Below are 20,038 nucleotides of genomic sequence, written 5' to 3'. Positions count from 1 at the left end.
TCATCCCGAAGGCACCTTTGACCGAGCCACGGGGACGCTTTTGAATAATATATGTTAATGAGTGCGCCTTGTCCCCATTGATTGCACTGCCATATAATTTCGAGCTGTTTTACAAACAGCGCCCGGGCTTCGTCTGTCCCTCTCATCGCCAAGTGTTAGAGACGCACGGGGGTGACATTGTTTCGTGTGTGTGTGGGGGAGACGAAATAACACAATAGGTAGCACCACGGGTATTGTTACAGTTGATAACAATGGTCGTCCTTCTGCGTAGGTTCTCGCAATTGCGCTGTACAGCTCCTGCGATGTTAGTTGCCGGTGTGTCGTACGGAATATCTTGTCCGACGTTTCGCTCCACTTCTAAAGAAGCCCCCCCAGCAGAACGCGAAGCGAAACGTCGGGGGCATCACGCCGAACAACAAACACATCGGACAGATTCAACGCTGGGGGGGTGGGGGGAGGTTATTGTGTTTGTTGATCTATTTATTTTCTCCTGCCCCACCGTGCTACCCGCCGGCATCACATCACGCATGACACGAAGCCGTGCGCCGCTTGGAATCCTCTCAGCGAGCACCCCACCACCTCCTGTTATAACACAAAACGTACGCAGACAACACGCCTCCTGCACAAATCCGTCTCTGCACGAGAAAACAACAGCAGCAGCAGCAGCAGCAGCAATAAACACAAGTATTTATTGCACATCTCATCAGCGGCGCGGCCGTCTGTAAGCGAATATTTTTTTAGCAGCATGCATTCAAGACAAGCAAAAAAAAACTGTCCACTGGTTTCGACACGCAGGATCTCATCAGCAGCCTTTAGCTTAGCTCGAGCCAACGCGAGTAAATTGCCAGATGTTAGAAGGGCAAGGACGATCTCACTCCGTGCTACGGGGTGCGAACACGATCTGTGGGGAGGATATCGTCATCTAAATAAATATTCGCGAGTCGCGTTTTCTCCCTCGCTTCTTATCCACAATAGACGGCGCACCTCGCATTTCCCGGCCCATAAGAGGTGTTCGCTGCATGGCAATCGTGAGATAGGATATTCGGCATGAAGATAATACATTAATAAATAAACACAACGGGGTGGTGGAGGGGCGGTTGGTGATTCAACAGATACTGTGAAGTCGCTGCACCACAGAACCCTATTTACTCATTATAAGCCGACCGCACATCCCGGATTCGAACCCAGTGTTTTACCAGCGCGGGCCCAGTGCTCCGACAGGATTCGATTAATTCAAGGCGTTAATATGTGCAACCGATCCGTGTTTTATTTTAATGCGGGTGTCATTTGTCGGAGACGTCTTTCATTTAAGGTGGAGGCTGGGGCTAGGGCATGGGGAGTGGGGGGAGCGAGATGGGGGTGGGGTGGGGGTGGGGTGGGGGGATTCCCTCGGGCTGTGGGGAAGAGGGGCGGGGAGATGGAAAGGGGTAGCAAGCAGCAGGGGTAGAGAGGGCGGCGTGCGGCTGTTGATCACCGTGCGGGGTTGGGGAGCGCTACCATATGCGGCGGTGTGTAGGAGAATGAGGATAATGATGATGTGGCTTTGGTCAGCGTGCGCCTTTGCTGAAACGCGTTCGGTGGCGCGCCAGACTGGAGCTTGACTGACCACGAAGGAGCTTCATGTCGGGATCTGGGGCGACGGTGGATCTCGTTATTGGTTCGGCTTTGTCCCCCCCCCCCCCCCACAAAAAAAAAAACTTCACACAAAAGGGGGAGAGGAGCGATAGGTGGGAAAGAGAGAGAAAGAGGAGGGATCGAGAAGGCAAGCGGCACAACGCGTGAAGCGTGCACGGTGATCACGCGTGTTCTGATCGTGGAGGTGAGTAAGACTGCCGCATTCAATTCGTGATTCACATTCATTAAGGTTATGGTCATTATGCACTCCCTTATTTACGATATGCCGTGTGCACATATGTGTACGGGATATCACGTGTATGTTAAACTTATTTTGCAACGTACGTAGCTACCCGTACTAATCGGAGCTGCGGGATATATATATAGTATTTACTATTGTAAATATGTATTCTAGATTTATTGGCGTGGTGCTGTAACATTGGTAGGTGCTTTTTTACACGACGTATCCGCCCACCGCCAGCCTTAGCGGAGCATTACGGAGCTCAACTACACACAGCAGCGTGGATGGAGCCTGGGAGAGTTGGTGTGCGTAGCAGCCCGTTGTGAACGATGTCTTAAAAACGCATCCACCAAAGCTGTATGGATGTCTCTATTGAAGTAAACCGATATAGGTTTGGTCGTTTGTAGCCAAGCCTCAGAAGGGGGGAAATACATTCAGCTTCAATGAGCTCTTGTCTGTTTTAGTAATAAATATATTAACTAATCATATACCATGATTAAATCATAACCTATATGGATTATATAGCATTGCCTTTCACAAGAAGCAGGGTTTAGGCTAGTGTATGATAATAATAATAATAATGCAGCCAAGCAATTGGTTTAAAAGTACAATAATGTCAATCTGAAATCAAATAGACTGTATATGGAGTAACGTATACAGTATATATTCAGATGTGCTTTTAAACAAATTCAATTCGGCAATTAACCAATTGAGAGAGCAGCTGTGTATTTTACAATTGAAACGTGGGAAGCAATAAAAATCATATCAGTGGTGTGAGTAGCGTAAATACGGCAATAAACAACGGCTGTAAATGTACGCCGAAAAAACAACACGGAATTCGTCCTATAACAACATGCAAAAGCAATGTTTAGAAATAAAAAGTCAAAAAAATTTGTAGAAAAAATGAAGCATGCTATAACAAGCCTATCTATATGCACACAACAGATAGAATGATGAGTTTGGGTCTATGAGGAAAGTAGGAGGGTGGTGAAGGATGCTCGTTAGAGAGGTTACAAAACAACACACACTTATCACACATACATACATACATGCACACATTCCTCAACCGGCTGTGCTGTGCGCTCACACAGGGCACAGTGATTATGAGGAATGTGATCGCACATGGACGCCCACTGCACAACGGCGCTCACTGAGAAGTCGCCTCCTTCAGCGCCAAGGAAAACGACACGGATTTCAGTACCAAGGCCAGCGACACGGACTTCAGCACCAAGGATAGCGACACAGACTTCACCACGAAAGACAGCCACATGGACTTCAGCGCCAAGGAAGAGGGACGTGAACTGCTGCACCAGGGACATTGATGCGCTGAGCACTATCTACAATACGGGTTTCGTATTTGGAGCATGCTATAGGATGATAATACGGCACAACAGCAGGCTGGTTCAACATATCAGCAGTGTTATGGTGGCGACATTACAATCCTGGTCTAGAAATTATAATCGGATAGAAGTCTTGACCGAGGAAGACATGAAAAACTAGCGAACACATTGTTGACAACTCCATGCGTGTAGAAATAGTTATCTCTGCGTATTGCGGTTCGAAAAAATGGTATTCTAATAGCCCATGTGGGCGAACGTTACAGTAGCATGCGTCGTCCGTGGGGGCTTGGTGCGTTAACAAAGACGTCGCAGAAATCACTCCCCAATCCCCTTCTCCACTAGCACCCACACCTGCCTACCCCCCCCACCCCCCCGAGTCAAACCTGCGCCGTCGTCGCGACGCGGCGAGTGCTCACTGTGGCACGGGGCTGCACCTCTGTGAGGGAGCGCAGGCCGCGGGGCGGCTCGCTCAATGTGCCAGAGCCCGCATCCCCGCGGAAGATTCGTCAACAGCAGCAGCAACATTTACAACGTTGACAGCTGCAGCAGCAACAACAACAGCAGCAGGAGCCCCACGACCATGGCTCGAGTGTCCCTGGGAGGCGAAGACACCGCGCGCTTCGCGCTGCTCGCCGCGCTCATCCTCTGCTATCTGCTGTGCGGAGCGGCGGTCTTCTCCGCCCTGGAGCGACCCTCCGAGCTGGTGGCGCAGGAGCGCTGGCTGCACCGCCTGGAGAACTTCACTCGTCACTTCGGAGTGCCGCGCGCCGATGTCGACGCGCTTCTGCGGGACTTTGAGCTGGGCGCCACGGCCGGGGTGCGGGCGGCACCGCTGCGCCCCCGCTGGGACTTCACGGGGGCTTTTTACTTCGTGGGCACCGTGGTCTCAACGATCGGTGAGTTCGGCGCACGGCTAACAGCGGTGTCAGTGGCATCGTTGATGAGAACCGACAGCTCGCGGGCAGAAGCAGTGGCAGTGGCGTGATGAGCGGCATGCTGCTGCCGCCGCTGCTGCGGCATTGCGATAGTCTGTGGCAGGAACAGGATCAGAAGCGGCAGCAGGATACTTCGTCGTAATCGTCATCAGCCGCAGATGGTTAATAATTATTATCAGTTACCGCAACAGTAGCATCACCATCATCATCATCAGCAGCTGTATCATCACTGGCAACAACATTAGCGGCAGCGACAGCAGCAGCAGTAAGAGTGTCATCTCTACACAAGGGCGATATGGGTGCATACGCAGGGGCCCTGTTTCTATATGAAGCCCAACATTCCGACTATTTTCTCTATTCTACGTCCCTCCCATGTCTCTCTATGCGTACGTCTCTATTTTAGTCTCTCTGTCCCTCCAGTGTATTCCCTCCATGCCTGTCTTTTTCAAGAGAAGTCCTCTTCCGCCGAGCATGTGTGTAAAGCCATACCTAGTTTTGAGACAGCTCTGATCAATAGCAGCAGCATCATCAGCAGTAGCATCACAGCATAAGCTAAATCAAGGTCTATAATAACATGTCACAGCTTCGTCATCATCAGAGCAACAGGGTACAAGCTTGTAAGAGACGGTGTTCTTGTAGCTTGTTGTGAGACACGCTGTGTCACCGCATTGTCAGTGACTACACACAGCAGTAGGTTCATATTTTATTTCAGGCCAATGAAAATCAAAGTTAGTTCACACCAGATACGTATACCTATTAAAATCTACGTGCCCCTCACAAGGAACAGAGCCAAATTTTTCTGGCGTTGTAGCTTTAAAAAAGAACACATACATCCACGCAATTTAAACTGTAGGGTGCCCTCAGCATTGTGCAGATTTTTGCTTTGGCCAAACAATTGCTTGTGCATTAGACAGGCCAACAGGTGTTTGTTTTCCTTCTGGGAGAGCACCTTGATGTCTGTTCCCAGGGTGCAGCAATGAGTTTTAACCCCTGAGGAAAAGAGCTGCCGAATTATAAGCAAACCGCAAATCGATGGTGCACCTCGTCTCGCCATCAGCGCTCGGGGAGCTACAGCAGCAGGGTTGTTTGGGCCTGCCTGGGTGGGCCAGGAGATGGCACTGCTGAGTGTTATCTCTTGAGTGTTTTATTTTATTTATTTCTGTATTCTGGTTTCCTCCCACAAGAATAAAACAAATTGTCATTCATGGAATTGGGTAAAATTATAGCCATTGAATGTTTTTTTTCTCGTTAAGAAAATGGAAATCGCTGGCATTTCACAGCCAGTCATAACAACTAGATTACTTACCAATTTGTGAAACAGCCAAAACATATTGTTTTGGTGATTCTCCTCCATTAATGGCAGTGGAGGCAATCAGTGCATTTTCACGCACACACAAACATGACGGAAATTAACATTTGCCAAGATAAGATTCCGGACAATCGAAACAAAACCAAACCGTTTCTTTGCCATTTGCAGTTTACATTATCACACTTTAACTATCACATCATCTGTGCTTTACCGAACGCACCACCAGCATTTGGCCCGACAGAGCTCTCTCTGCGAACCGACGGAGGGACGACTGCACAATGAGGATCTATTGGTGTTGACGTTTACGGCGGCTGTGAGTTGAAACGACAGCGACACTGAAACCTATGGGGTGCGAATATGAACGTCTGGCTTCCTGGCAGGACAAACCTTGAATGAGAATGTCATCCGTTGTCTCCCAGTATGGGCAGCGCAACACTTTTTTAATCTCCAATGCAATTTGTTCTGCATCGGTTGTGCGATGTTGTTGGTGTTTTTCATGGACATGAGCAGCCCTTCATCAATCCGCGAGTGGATGAGGGCCTTTTCACACCATGCGAATCATTTGACAATTTCCTTTTTGGCCCATCTTTATCACGCCGATCAGTGTGGATTGGTGAGAGTTGGGGGGGGGGCGTGAAGGTGGGGAGGGGCATAGACGTGGGAGTGCGAGAGTACTGTACAGTACTGCCATCTGTTGCCCACAACGTAGCCACAGAGCCTATTACACCTGTTTTATGTACAGGTGCCTGTCTCAGCACTACCCAGGCTCAACCCTGCTCTGACAATGCATAATTCGTTTAATTTGGGTTAGATAGCCCAGGTATAGTGCCATATGTTTACCATAACCCACGAAGAACCGACAGAGACAATCAAATTCGGTTGTCATATGGGCTCTGGCGAGTTTGTTCACATTCCGGGCAGTTTGGTTATCGAGGTCTTTATATATACATAAGTACATCCATAATCAAAACCCACATTCTAAAGAACAAGTCGACCTTAGCCTGCACAATGAGCATAATTGTGTTAAAATTTCTCTGTGCTGTAATTCAGTAGCAGCCGAACTGCTTTTTTTAAGCAGAGTGCCCAATTCAGACAACACCATCGGGGGAATCATGCGGAGCAAATTAACGATTGCATCATATCTTGCTTTTAAGCTTGGCAGCAGGCATCGCGGATATCGCGATTTTCACCTGATGACGGGCGCTTGTGTTGCGTCCGAAACGTCCTGATTTATTTTGTTTTATTTCTACCTACGTGACTTTACCGAAAGAACCAAAGAGTATGGATTGCTCTTCTTGGTTCTTTCGGTAAAGTCACGTAGAAGGGAAATAATAAAATAATAAAAATAAAACATAATAAAATAATTCTCACGACGTTTCGGCCACAACGCAAGCAGCCGTCCTCAGGTGAAGAACAGGTCTGTCGAAAAGACAGCGTCTGAATGGCAGACCTGTTCTTCACTTGAGGACGGCTGCTTGCATTGTGGCCGAAACGTCGTGAGAATTATTTTATTATGTTTTATTTTAATTATTTTATTATTTCCCTTCTACGTGACTTTACCGAAAGAACCAAGAAGATGAATCCCTGCAGTCACGAAAGCTTTAAATCGAAATTTAAGGTGTTATAGACTTCGTTGCTACGTGGTGGACAACAGAGGGCAGTGCAGAAACATTCATTTGCTGTACTGTACCTCCTATGGTCTCGCTTCAATGCGTTCCACCTTCACCAAACGTGCACTGCAGTCTGGCCAAATGACCTTCGTGACCTGCGCGAGGAGTAGATTGACAAAAAGCCTACAAATGGATAAATGTTGTAATAATGGGTTCACGTGATCCCTGCAGCCACGAGTGGCCGTTGCATTCATCACAATTATTTTTTATAAAGACATTGATATAGTACAGTATTCTGTGGACATAGCAATTTGGCAATTCGTCAAATTGCCGGGTGGGAGTTCAGGGTATAGGGGTGGGCGAGTGAATGGTTGCGCCGCGAGCGACGAGCGCAGGGGCAGTGCGCCGTTAGCCCTGGCGACGGGGGCTCAGTCAACAATGTCCACTGGCTGACATGTGGCTCCAGCGAGCGCTTTCAATTACTATTCACTATTCACTCGAACTATTTTTATTTTAACCAGGTAAAGCCCACTGAGCCATACGCAGTTCTTTCTCAGAGGCGACCCCGGCCGCAAATGATTGATCAACAACAACAAAGTGGCTCATCATCACGTGGACATTTATAGCAGCCCTGTCATCGAAAACGCATGTTTCTAAATATGGAAGGAAAATCCAAGAAGACCCGGAGAAAAGTCCAAGCGACCACGGAGATGGAGACGCGCAAAACTCCGAATATACAACAGGCATAAGGGTCGGGATCGAACCCACGACTTCCTGTATACGAGGCGAGTCAGATAACGTCTCGCTACCGCGAATTCGCCAAGGTGGGAGCAAACAGCTGCCCTGCAGCTTGAACATGTGACGTCTCGGCGTGCCAAGGCTGGCTGCTTTGCTGGAGGCCTGGCAGAGAGGTCTCACGACTCTCGTCTCTCTCAAAGGAGCCGCGTGTGGCTTGGCGCAGGCACGAACTATTGTATACCACGCGAGGTAGTTAACATTTCGCATGCCTGTGCAGTGTAAATGAACGTCGGCTCTGAGCGAAATCTCAGGGATGACGAGCTGCGAGGTCAAAGGGTCAGTGGGGGGTGGGGGGAATAATTTATGGACCAACGGAAAAAGGCAAGGGTCAGACCTCAGCATCCCTTATTTAAGCGCCTGTTAGATGACAGGAGATGCTTCTAACGCGTGCCTTTTTTAAAGCAGTTTTATTTTGCTTTGTCTCTCAATAATACATATGTTGAGGTGTTTAAATAAGTCAACACATCATCGGTCAGGCGGCGGGCTCAGCGGTAGAGTGAGCAGGCTCGCAATCAGAAGGGTGAGAGGTCAACTCTTGGTTGGGGGTTGACTCAGGCCATCATCCCTCTGGGGTCGATAAATGAGTACCACTTTCATCTTCTTGGTTCTTTCGGTAAAGTCACGTAGAATGGAAATAATAAAATAATAAAAATGAAACATAATAAGAATGATTGTATTATGTTTTATTTTTATTATTTTATTATTTCCATCTTACGTGACTTTATCGAAAGAACCAAGACGATGAATCCCTGCAGTCACGAAAGCTTTAAATCGAAAGAGTACCACTTTGTGGGAGGAGTCAACAGTGGTGATGTTCTACGGGTAGACTCCAATCCTCGCCATAAGAAACAGGAGCAGAAAATTCACTTCGACTTTTGCCGACGAACGAATCACCCGGATCGTACCCGATCTCGTGAGAGTCTCAGTAGCTCCACCAGGGTCGAGCCTGGATAGTGGTGGTTTGCTTTGATGGGCGACCACACCATGCCTAACAGCGCGTGTAGGCTGTGGGGCTAAGTTGGCAGGAAGGCGATCGGATTGGAGGGAGGGGGGCATCATGCACGCCAGGTTTCCATAGATGGCAACCTGGCATCAATGTACTGTACACATTTAATGCGTTTGCATTATCGCAGCCCATAGAGATGGTGATTTACTTTCATCACGAATGATGGTGAATATGTTTAAAGTTGTCAAAACAAGACTTAAAGAAACGTTCAAACTTCAGACTAACTCTGCCTTCTGAGTAAAACCATTACATCTACAGGCTGACACATTTCAGGCCCCATTTTTGTAAAAAAAAAAAACGTGATCTTCGTTATAATTTTTACAATAAACGTGCCACGTTTAATCTGTCTATCGCTCGTAGGACACGATTAGAATTTAAGTCAGTCACTCGGCGACCGTCGTCTGCGCGCGTGAGATAGGATTGTGCGGAAGATGTGAACCGACTGCTCTCAGGAGATGGGGTACAATTGCATCTTTGTTGGTAGGACGCTCTCTCTTTCTCTCTCTCTCTCTGGCCTCATGGAGACACCGCGCGCCAGAGGTCGCAACCGGGTACCCGATTCCCGTATCCTACCCGATACCCGGCTCCTCGTTTGCGACCTTGGTGCGGCCGGGTACGGGTACGGGTAGACCGTGAGTCACTGGTGAGTAACCGTTTGTTACTCATTTCCCAACGTCTTGTCTCTTCTCACAATTCAAGTTCCTAGAATCAACCCTCCCGCGCCTGCAACATGGCTTCATCCCAGAGGTCGCAATCAGGTACCCGATACCCGTACCCTACTCGTACCCGGCCGGGTACGGGTAGGGTACAGGTACGGCCGGGTACGGGTACGGGTTTGCGACCCTGGTGCGGCCGGGTATGGGTACGGGTACCCGTTTGCGACCCTGGTGCGGCCGGGTACGGGTACGGGTACCCATTTGCGACCCTGGTGCGGCCGGGTATGGGTACGGGTACCCGTTTGCGACCCTGGTGCGGCCGGGTACGGGTACGGGTTTGCGACCCTGGTGCGGCCGGGTATGGGTACGGGTACCCGTTTGCGACCCTGGTGCGGCCGGGTACGGGTAAGGAATCAAAACCCGTTTGCGACCTCTGCCGCGCGCTCCTCTCTCGCCACGCGCTGCGTCATCAGCAGAGTGGCCTTCCACTTACATGGGGACCTGAATCAGCGATGGCCTCGGGATGCCTTGCAGATGGCACTACACACGTCCCTCCATACTCACTTACAGGACACTGGATTGACTCACTCTCTTCTACCGTTTGGTTCTCTATGCTAATAATAATAATACAAATATAATCTTGTTGAAAGGTCAAAAGTGGTTTCCCACTCAATTCAGCAATGGGCTGGACTCGTTGTCTGAATATACATCCCAAAGGCAGCGGTGGAAATTCCACATTTTTATGGTGGGAGCAAGTTTTATTTTCTATAGGGAAACCATGATGAGTGATGTTCCCACAGTGCTACAAATGTTTTATCAGTCCGATAGAAATGAAGAAACTGAGTCAACCCCTCACCGGAATTTGAACTCTGATCTTTCCAATCGCAAACCTCCTGTACTATACCACTGTGCTACTTTTACCAGGTAAAACCCATTGAGCTATTAAGCTCCTTTTAGGAAGCGACTTGGCCACTGGCAGAGCCAGTGGGGAGGTGGGGTGGCACGTGCCCCCCCAATGACCCGATCTAAATTCGGGATTTCGATCGGATCATTGGGGTTTATTTGTAATAAATCGGCATTTTGCGACCCCCCACTGCCACTGTGTAGCATATTATGATGTGCCAGTGACTCTATGAGATGATAGGACAATAGTCTGAGTCCATAATTGGCAATAAGTAACGACAAAGCAGTTATAAGTGACTCACAGAATAGTGCGCAGTTGCGTATACAGCACACGACTTCCCTTGAGGCATTCATCTTCAGCGAGCGCGATGCCGATCACACACGGTTCGAATTCGACCCTCGATCGATGGCTGCGCCATCACCGCACACGAGTCGAATAAGAAGCAAGGGACAAGTCCTTACTTACTAACAACTCCTATCATTTTCATTGCTGGAGAGGTTGCCTCCCTTACTTGAAAATCCTGGCTCCGCCATTGGATCTGGCCAACAAATGATCGCTCAACAAAGCGGCTTATCGAGTGGAAATGTATAGCAGCCAAATATTCTAAACGCATGTTTATACATGTGGAGGGAAAAATCGGAGGACCCAGATAAAAATCCACGCGACCACAGGGAGAACATGCAAACTCCTAATATGCGGGCGTCAGGGTTGGGATTAAACCCACGACCTCCTGCATAACAGGCAAGGGAATCAACATCTCGCCACAACGGCGCCCCACAAATAAAAAGAAATTACCATGACGAAAAAATATTGACAGATTTTGTGGTCGAACGGACATCGTTTAATGGCGTTGTGTTTTCTAAGATTAATTACTTTTCATTCAGATCAAGTTTCATTACTTTAAGTTTCTTTATTCCCTATCAGACGGTAGAATGTATTTTATTATCATAGTTTCTTAGAGTCTAAACGAGCTTTCCTAAGAGACACATTAAACGCACAATTCAATTACTCATGAGTTATCAACACTGACGCATCTTGAATACGGTACCTATAATGTGTTATCCAGTGCCTTTCAGAATTAGCGAACTCTTTGTAAAGTACAACTGCTGTAATTCTTGACGGCTTTACACCAGACAAATGGGCACATTATCGTAACCGTGAGGATTCTGTGCAATTCGACGCCACCATCGTCATCGTCAGCCATGATCTACCCACTGATGGATGAAGCCCTCATGTACCGTCTCCATCCGCCATTGGGCCCTTGATGCCAAAATTCGCATCCTGCGCACGCACTGACCTCGTAGCTCCGACCTCCACATGGCCGTGACACTTTCTCGAGCACGCTGCATCCTCTGGCTGCTATTTCATCAGCAGCCCTTGGTCACCATGCCAATTCAATTCCTACCGATTGAAACCACGCATGATCACGGCATGACGGTAGGGGGGGGAGGGGTTCAGTTGAGTTGAGTAGGTGGGGAGGGGGGGGTCTTTCATTCAGGAGTGGATTGATCATAGTCAACGTTGACGACAATAATACAGTTGTTCTAAATTTGAAGCTTTCGTGACTGCAAGGATTCAAATTCTTAGGTACAGCTATCGTGCTGTGACGGTTCCACCTGAAGACGGAAGCTTGTGTTGCCTCCGAAACGTCATGATTTTTATTTTATTTGTATTTTACTTTTATTAATTATAATTTAATTTTTTTACCTACGTGACTTTACCGAAAACCTAAGAATATTATACAGTTGTGTTCAAGCTGTGGCTAAATACGACTGGATCTCGATATAAAATGATAGGACTTGGGAGGATGCCTCAGGAAGGCAAGTGCAGAAAAAGAGATTATGATTGCAAGGGTATGTAATGCACGTACGTGGAACTTCTTTTGCGCCGTTCGTAGCCAATCGTGCTTATTGGAGGTGCTAATCGGGTAGCAGAGACTAAAACATACGATGCCAAAACAAATGTTAAGTCAATTGGGGGCTGTTTAAAAATGTTAATGTTAATTAGTGCAGATACCTCTTAATAAGTAATGATATGGCTCGGCTCCATGGGGGCTGGGAACTTTAAATTCCTTGACTGCTGTGCATATTAAACAGCGTCATTTAGTTCACCTGGAGATTCACCCCAGGGCTGACCTTCAGCAAAATACCAGTTTATTCACGTTAAGTTTCACATTTTATAAAGGCGGTCCCATCAGTTATTGTTATAACTATTGGTCATGGTCTTCTTGGTTCTTTCGGTAAAGTCACGTGACTTTACCGAAAGAACCAAGAAGATGAATCCCTGCAGTCACGAAAGCTTTAAATCGAAATGTTGGTCATGCTTTTCTTAGTAATAATAATAAAAATACCCAAATAGAGGTGAGCCGAGTGGCTCAGAGGATCGGGTTTTCACAAGTGTGAGTGATGACCTAAGCAAGGTCACAAATGATTGCACACAAAAAAAAAACCATCACATTATATTTTGGTTCAGCATTGGCGGTAAAATTCCAACTCCTAGAATTGAAAATATGAGTTTTACTGTTGTTTGACGAACATCACTCTCGGCGGCACGGTGGGTCAGAGGTCACTTTGAAGGATCTCAGATGTAGCTCGGTAGAGTATGCTTCTGTAGCCATGGAGCGGTTCAACTGCACCATGACAGATCCGAACGGATGCTTCATCTGGTGACAGAACGCCGATAGCACATCAGGATAAGATTGTGGAAAATTTGAAAAAATATTAAAATTGATCTGTAACAGAGTATGGTGTGGGCAGAGCAGTTCTGATATCGCTATTATAAATCCAACGTGACAACATTGAAACACACTGAAAAGGTCGGACACCCAAGATCCAGGGCTCAAACCCAAGGCGGCCTCCAATGTGTTAACTCGGTGTTTCTGTGACGCTGCCATTATGAACGCAAGATTACATTTTTCATTATGGTGCCTTTGTGAACGTGACATGTCCATTATGAATCTCTATAGCATATTTTATTCATAAATATAACCAGCAAAATGCAATCAGTACCATAAGCTTTCAGCTCAGCCTGTCACCGTTAACACAGTCAAATCAACTTTTTTTTAATATTTCAAATACTCAGCTGGTGGCAGCTGAAAAACAAATACTGATGACGATGGAGAGGGCATGTAGTCATGATATTGTCAGTGGTGGCATGAGACCAATGCATGATTTTGTTCCGTGTTATTCAGAGACTACATGATCAAAGGTGAGAAAGTAGACGTGTTTTTATTCTCATTTAAGTGAGTGTGGGTTTATTTCCACATTCCTATGGAAGGGTCGAGTTTTTTCAAAGAAAAAAATCGCTTCTGAATTGCCCACACCCCAGATGATTGAGGCACAGAGTTGTTTTTGGACTCACACCATTCCATTTCCAAGGCATCTAATGTATGGCTGTGCCATCTGGCCAGTTACTGATAAATAAATAATTTACAGTCCTTGGTCAGACCCCTGCTGGATCACGGGAATTGTTTCACCAAACTGCACCACGCTGGTCAAGATGCCCCCCCCCCCTCGTCCGCCATGACCATTTCAGATATCTCTCGCCACCAAAGATACCCAAGGTTTGGATTCGAAGTCACGTCACCGCATCCACAGTGCAGTGCGCCAATCGCCATGCTGCTGCTCCCCGAGAAGTTTAACAACAGGCTGTGATTAATTCCTGTGTAGGATTTACTTAAGTGCTTGATGGGGGTGGGGGGGGGGTACTAATGGGTGGCCACGCAATAAATTGTCCTGGACCTTTTTTTTTTAAGGGGGGCATCTTTTATAGGCGGGGGGGGGGGGGCATAGCAATGGGCTTAAAAATATCCTGAGGGGTTGGTGGGAGGGTTGCATGAGTTAACATATACGCCGTGTGAGTCCTGCACGGAGTTATTTGCGACGATTGATTGCCCATTATGATTATTGCTTTGCCAAAAGGAGAGCTCACCATGAGCATGTAACTAGGATTATTCAAATCGTGTGCAGGAGTTACGATATGGATTGTTGCATCTATGGGACCTTTTTTGCCAGTATCAAAATTATGGCAATAATACAGGTGTGAAAAACACCAAATAGTTACCTTTTGCAAGGCATCAAGTCTACAGTCACCACACATACTTGTGGCCACACATGCAAACAAACATGCTCTGACAATGTATGCATTGTCGTTGAAACTGATTGGCCTACACGAGAGAAAGCAGCCTGCTTAACGTTAAACTTCTTTCGCACGATATGTAACCAACCTTGCTTTTACGCAAGCATCCAAGTATTAACTGCTCGGCTTGTGGCAGATTGCGGGGTGGCAACTGCTGTGGCGTTGACCTTAAAGTGCACCTAGCCTGGCACAAGCGCCTTGGCGACGTCACCGCCACTTAGTGGTGAATGGCGGTTGTTATTGCTGTTGGGATTGTCAAAGCATTGGTGCGGTGCACCACCGCCGCCACCATCACCACCATCCCCGTTAACCCACGGACGTCGCGTTCTGTAACCCCCCACCCGCCACCACCACCACCACCCGGCACAGGCTTCGGCATGACGACGCCCACGACGGTGAGCGGCAAGATCTTCCTCATTTTCTACGGACTCTTCGGCTGCGCCGCTGGCATCCTCTTCTTCAACCTCTTCCTCGAGCGGCTCATCACGCTGCTGGCGTGCGTCATGCGCTCCTGCCACCGGCGCCAAATCAATCGGCTCGTCATCCAGCCGGGGCGCAAGGCGTCCGATCAGTCGGACACCATCGAGTGCCTGGCCGGCTGGAAGCCGTCCGTCTACCACGTCATGATGATCCTGGGCATCGCCGCCGTGGTCATCGCGTGCTCCGCCTCGGCGATGTTCGCCGCCGTCGAGGGCTGGAGCTACGTCGACTCGCTCTACTTCTGCTTCGTGGCGTTCAGCACCATCGGCTTCGGCGACCTCGTGACCGGCCAGCGCGACCTCTACGACCACCAGACGTGGTACCGCGTGGGCAACATCGTCTTCATCCTCGCCGGCGTCTGCTGCATTTACTCGCTCTTCAACGTCCTCTCCATCGTCATCAAGCAGACGCTCACGTGGATGCTGCACAAGGCCGACTGCAGGCGCCTGTGCCGACGCCGGCCGAGGCTACGCGCGTGCAACCAGCGGCGCAACGCGGTCATGCCCGGCGTGCCGCGGGGACGCCGCAACAACAACGCCGGCGGGGCCGGTGGCGCCGGCGGCGTAGAGACCGTGGCCGCGCCGGGCTCCCGTCGGTACGACGGCGGCGGCGCGGGCAACGACAGCGACACGGACGGGCGTCGTCTCTCGGGCGAGCTCATCTCCATGAAGGACTTCCTGGCGTCCAACAAGGTGTCGCTGGCGCTCATGCAGAAGCAGCTGTCGGAGGCGGCGAACGGGCACCACCACCGCGTAGCGCACCGCTGCTCGCCCGTGCACTCGCACTCGCTCGGGCGGGAGAACGGATTCGCAGCGGGCGTCGGGGCGCTGGCCATCATGAACAACCGGCTGGCGGAGACCAGCGAGGATAGGTGAGACGCCGCGAGGCGAGTGGCGGACAGGGGTGGTGGTGGTGGCGGCGGCGTCTCGGTTGGCCACTGGTTTTGCGGGCGAGCGACGGCTTTGTGCGCCCCGGGGTGGGGAGATTTGCAGAGGCAATGGCACCTCACCTCCCCCCACCCCGGGCTCGAGTTGTTTCTGGCCTGTTGCTGATAAACTATTACTCGAGTTTTTATTTTATTTTGTGCCAGGTAAGGCCCACTGGGCGATTTAGCGCTTTTTTGTTTTCTTCAGAAGCGACTTGTCCACGAAATGATAACTCAACGAAGTGGCTTATGGAGTGGAAATTCATAGCAGCCAAATTACTCTTAAACGCATCTTCATTATAAATACTGAGGGGGGAACCCCCAGAGAAAAATCCACCGCGACAAAACGGGGAGAAGACGCGAACTCCAAATATACAACAGGCGCCAGGGTCGGAATCGAAGCCGCCTCCCTCCTCCTGCACACCAGGCGAGGTAGTCAACATTCTCGCCACTCGTGCAGCTGGGATCCGTCGAGAAAGCGGAACGCGCTGGAGGTCGTGTGGCTTCATGATCGGAAGCGCTTCCCCAGAAGAGCCGTCCTGGTGGGTGTCCGGCACCGGTCGCGTTATTCACCCGCACGTTGCATTCACGTCGCCACTTGTCAATGTCTCCTCCCTGGTGCGTGCTGTCAGCCGACACCAGAAAGTCCCGAGTTGGACCTCATCGCCGAGGCAATTCGGGGAAACGAAGTGCCACTGGCTGTGAATGTTACCGACTCCCCCCCCCCATCACCGCCACCAAAGTTGTTTTATTTAATAAAATTTCCACAAGAATCGTATATCACAAAAAACAAACAGGCTTTGCATTAACGCTTGCCTCATGGAGAATCTTTTTTGAGCTCGGGTTATTATCTGTGTTTTGACAGCCGGGCTGCCATTGTCTATGGATAGGTGGAAGCTAAAAGTGTGGGCTTTATTTATTAGTGCTCGGAATCAGACATAGATCGGGATGTGATTCAGGGAGTTGCATTTTTATATATATATATAAATCCTAATCTTACATTTCATTGATCAAGCGCTTTTCTAAAAGGGTACTCAAAAGGCGCTGTACATCAACATTGAATAAGTAAATAGTTATCAAAGGTTGGGGAAAAACTAAGAAATGGAGAAGCGTAGTCTTGTCTGCAATACACTCGTGTCAATACTGGCTTATAAAATAGGTTTATATTGTCGAAATAACCACAGCAAAACTGCACTTAAGCCTATATTGTTAATGCAAAAAACAATTATCATTGCGTTTGCCATATGACTCAGAGCGAGCGAGATTAATGTATGCCAATGCTATTTTTAGAACCAATCTACATGTGGAAACATCACCGTGGCTTGCTATTGAAAAGACAAAACCCAGATTTTTTTCTCTTTACCGGATGAATCAGCCAGCGTCTGATGCGAACGTTCTCGTACCGTCAAGGCTCTCCTGTCATTCTTTGGTGGGTAGCTTACGGCGTGTGTGTGGTCTGTAAGATTGTGTGCGACAAAGAAAGATGAGCATGACGAAAGTGTAACCTAAGCGTTGGTTAGACACAGCGAGAGACGTTCGTTTCCAACACTGGCGGAGACAGTGGGGGGGGTGGCACGTGCCCCCCCAATGATCCGATCGAAATCCCTAATTTCGATCGGATCATTGGGGTTTATTAGTAATAAATCGGCATTTTGCGACCCCCACTGCCACTGTGTAGCATATTATTACGTGCCAGGGACTCTATGAGATGATAGGACAATAGTCTGAGTCCATAATTGGCAATTTGTAACGGTAAAGCAGTTATAAGTGACTCAGAATTGTGCGCAGTTGTGTATACAGCACACGACTTCCCTAGTGGGCATTCACCTTCAGCGAGCGCGATGCCGATCACACAACGCGGTTCGAATTCGACCCTCGATCGATAGCCGCGCCATCGCCGCACACGCGTCGAATAAAAAGCAAGGGACAAGTCCTTACTTACTAACAACTCCTCTATCATGTTTCATTGCTGGAGGAGTTGCCCCCCCTACCTGAAAATCCTGGCTCCGCCATTGGTTTCAAACAACATTTCTCTCTTGGATGTAACTCACAAAGAGACGAACTGCACACGCACAGCGGAGGTGAGGGGGGGGGCGGAATTTCTCATTTTATCAGAAATGTGGTTACAAACGTAGATGCGGTACAACGTGACCGCAGGAAGGGGGTAAAAGATGTGGGCACGTGTTGTACACGGTACAATCGCGACACCAGCATGTCCCTTGTTTCTTTTTTTTTAACGAGCGGCGGGCAATACAACTCGACTGTTATTGCAAAAAGCGTAAATGTTGTCTCACGTTCTTTTTCACCCATTCGCCCGCCATTGGCGCTTAATGTTAATCTGTAATCACTTGCGTGAACGCTTTTTACTTCGGATGTTTCTTTTGTTTAGTGCACGCCCGACGATTTAGACCGTGGCAGTTGACAGGCTCGACGTGTCCACAGAACGACGCATTGCTGGATTTGTACGTCAGCTCCCGCTGATCATGACAAATACAAGGGGATTGAAGCCATGGGGAGCACAAAAAAAATCATTTTGGCTGACACTTTACGAAGCGTGCAATTTGTTTTCTCGCAGAGACGGAAACGAGGCCATAAAGATGATGGGGTTTTTTTTTGAAAATACAAAAGGATGCAAATTTGTTTCACAATCTGCACAACATTAAGTGGCGACTTGCATGCTATTTGCTATTCCCAACCCCACCTCCTACAACCCCCCCCACCTCCACTTCCCTCCCCCTCCTTCCCAAAGATAGCCATGAATATTTTTTCCACTTATTTTGGGCAGCTTTAAGTCATTATTGGGGTGTTTGGTAGAATTGGTACGATTATACGCAGACGTTTAGATATGGCTTAGTCTGATGATGTGACGATCCCGTCCCTCAACATGGGACAATGACGTCTGGAATATTTTTTTAGTATAAAAAAAGCAGTCAAAAACATTATGATACAGCATTCTTTAAAAAAAAATGTGGTATGTCAATTCTTAAATTCTATGAATTAACTGTTTCACCATAAAAGTAATATATACCAGCAAGGACAGTTCTGCTAAATAATGATATAGCTTACAAAATACAAACTGTTTCATCTATTTTGATATGCTGCACATAATTAGTAAGAAGTGTTGATACAATGGTGCCAATTGTTAATAATACATATATTTGCTGAATGATGGGGTTTTTTTAACGAAAAGACTTCAAATAGCATGAATTAATATTGCTTTATTAACATGGTAATGAGGATACCATTTAAAATTTACACTGATAATTTCCTGCCCAGAAAACTCAGGTCTTTAAACCCGATACTCAGAATGTTTATACTAAAACACCACTGGCATGTAAAAATAATAACTATTATAATTAATCCCTTTTTAGTTGAAATGGAATCTACCACTTCACAAAGCTATATTTTACTTGAAATAAGCGATATCCACAATGCATAGACCATTATAAGGATGTGTTTTTCTCTCAGCATGGTATGCAAGGTATGTTTGTACTACGAATGTTACGTTGGGGTTACAAGAAGCCATAGCAGCATTTCAATTGTACAGAGGGGATGTGTTCCTGCAATTCGAATGAATGAAAGGGTACTGGTGAAGTATTGGCGAGTTTCACGCCATCACAAAGATCAGATTATCTGAAGCCACCGCAAGAGTGGCAGCCAATTCACCAACAACACGCGCGAGTCTTTTGATAACGTTGATCTTCAAAAAAACATATCGTCATCCGCCGACCTATTAGCCTTGTTACGATTGGCCCATCTATGACGGACAATTCAAGTTGATTATTTCATGCCCTTGTAGTGCACGTAAAATCTATCGGATGGATAACGGACAAAAACACGATCCTCTCGAGTGGTGGCGCAGTGGTTAGCATGCTGCGCTGTGAACCCGGAGACCTGAGATCGATGATGATTTCCTGCTACGACTAACATTAGTGCAACGTTTGTCTGGTCATGGGCCCTCTCTCTTGCCCCTTTGTGAACCCACGGTGGCCAGCATGGTGCGGTGTGGTCAAGCAACCTCCATGACTGACTAGAAAGGGAGGCCGACATCCATGTAGTCGGCTGACAAAATAACTGAAAATT

At 48.0% G+C, this 20,038-nt stretch overlaps 1 protein-coding gene across 1 annotated transcript; it reads left to right on the top strand.

Moving 5' to 3' along the window:
• Positions 1-1,458: 1,458 nt before the first annotated feature.
• Positions 1,459-19,251, top strand: LOC144937104 (potassium channel, subfamily K, member 13-like). Its single transcript, XM_078864372.1, has 3 exons — positions 1,459-1,819; positions 2,947-4,091; positions 14,920-19,251. The coding sequence occupies exons 2-3, from the start codon at positions 3,668-3,670 to the stop codon at positions 15,903-15,905; spliced, it is 1,410 nt and encodes a 469-aa protein (XP_078720498.1). The 5' UTR covers positions 1,459-1,819; positions 2,947-3,667; the 3' UTR covers positions 15,906-19,251.
• The last annotated feature ends 787 nt before the right edge of the window (positions 19,252-20,038 follow it).

Source organism: Lampetra fluviatilis, chromosome 18, assembly GCF_964198595.1.
Source record: "Lampetra fluviatilis chromosome 18, kcLamFluv1.1, whole genome shotgun sequence".
Lineage (NCBI taxonomy): Eukaryota > Metazoa > Chordata > Hyperoartia > Petromyzontiformes > Petromyzontidae > Lampetra > Lampetra fluviatilis.
Note: the sequence above shows the minus strand (reverse complement) of the source record. Positions and strands in the feature narration are given on the sequence as shown.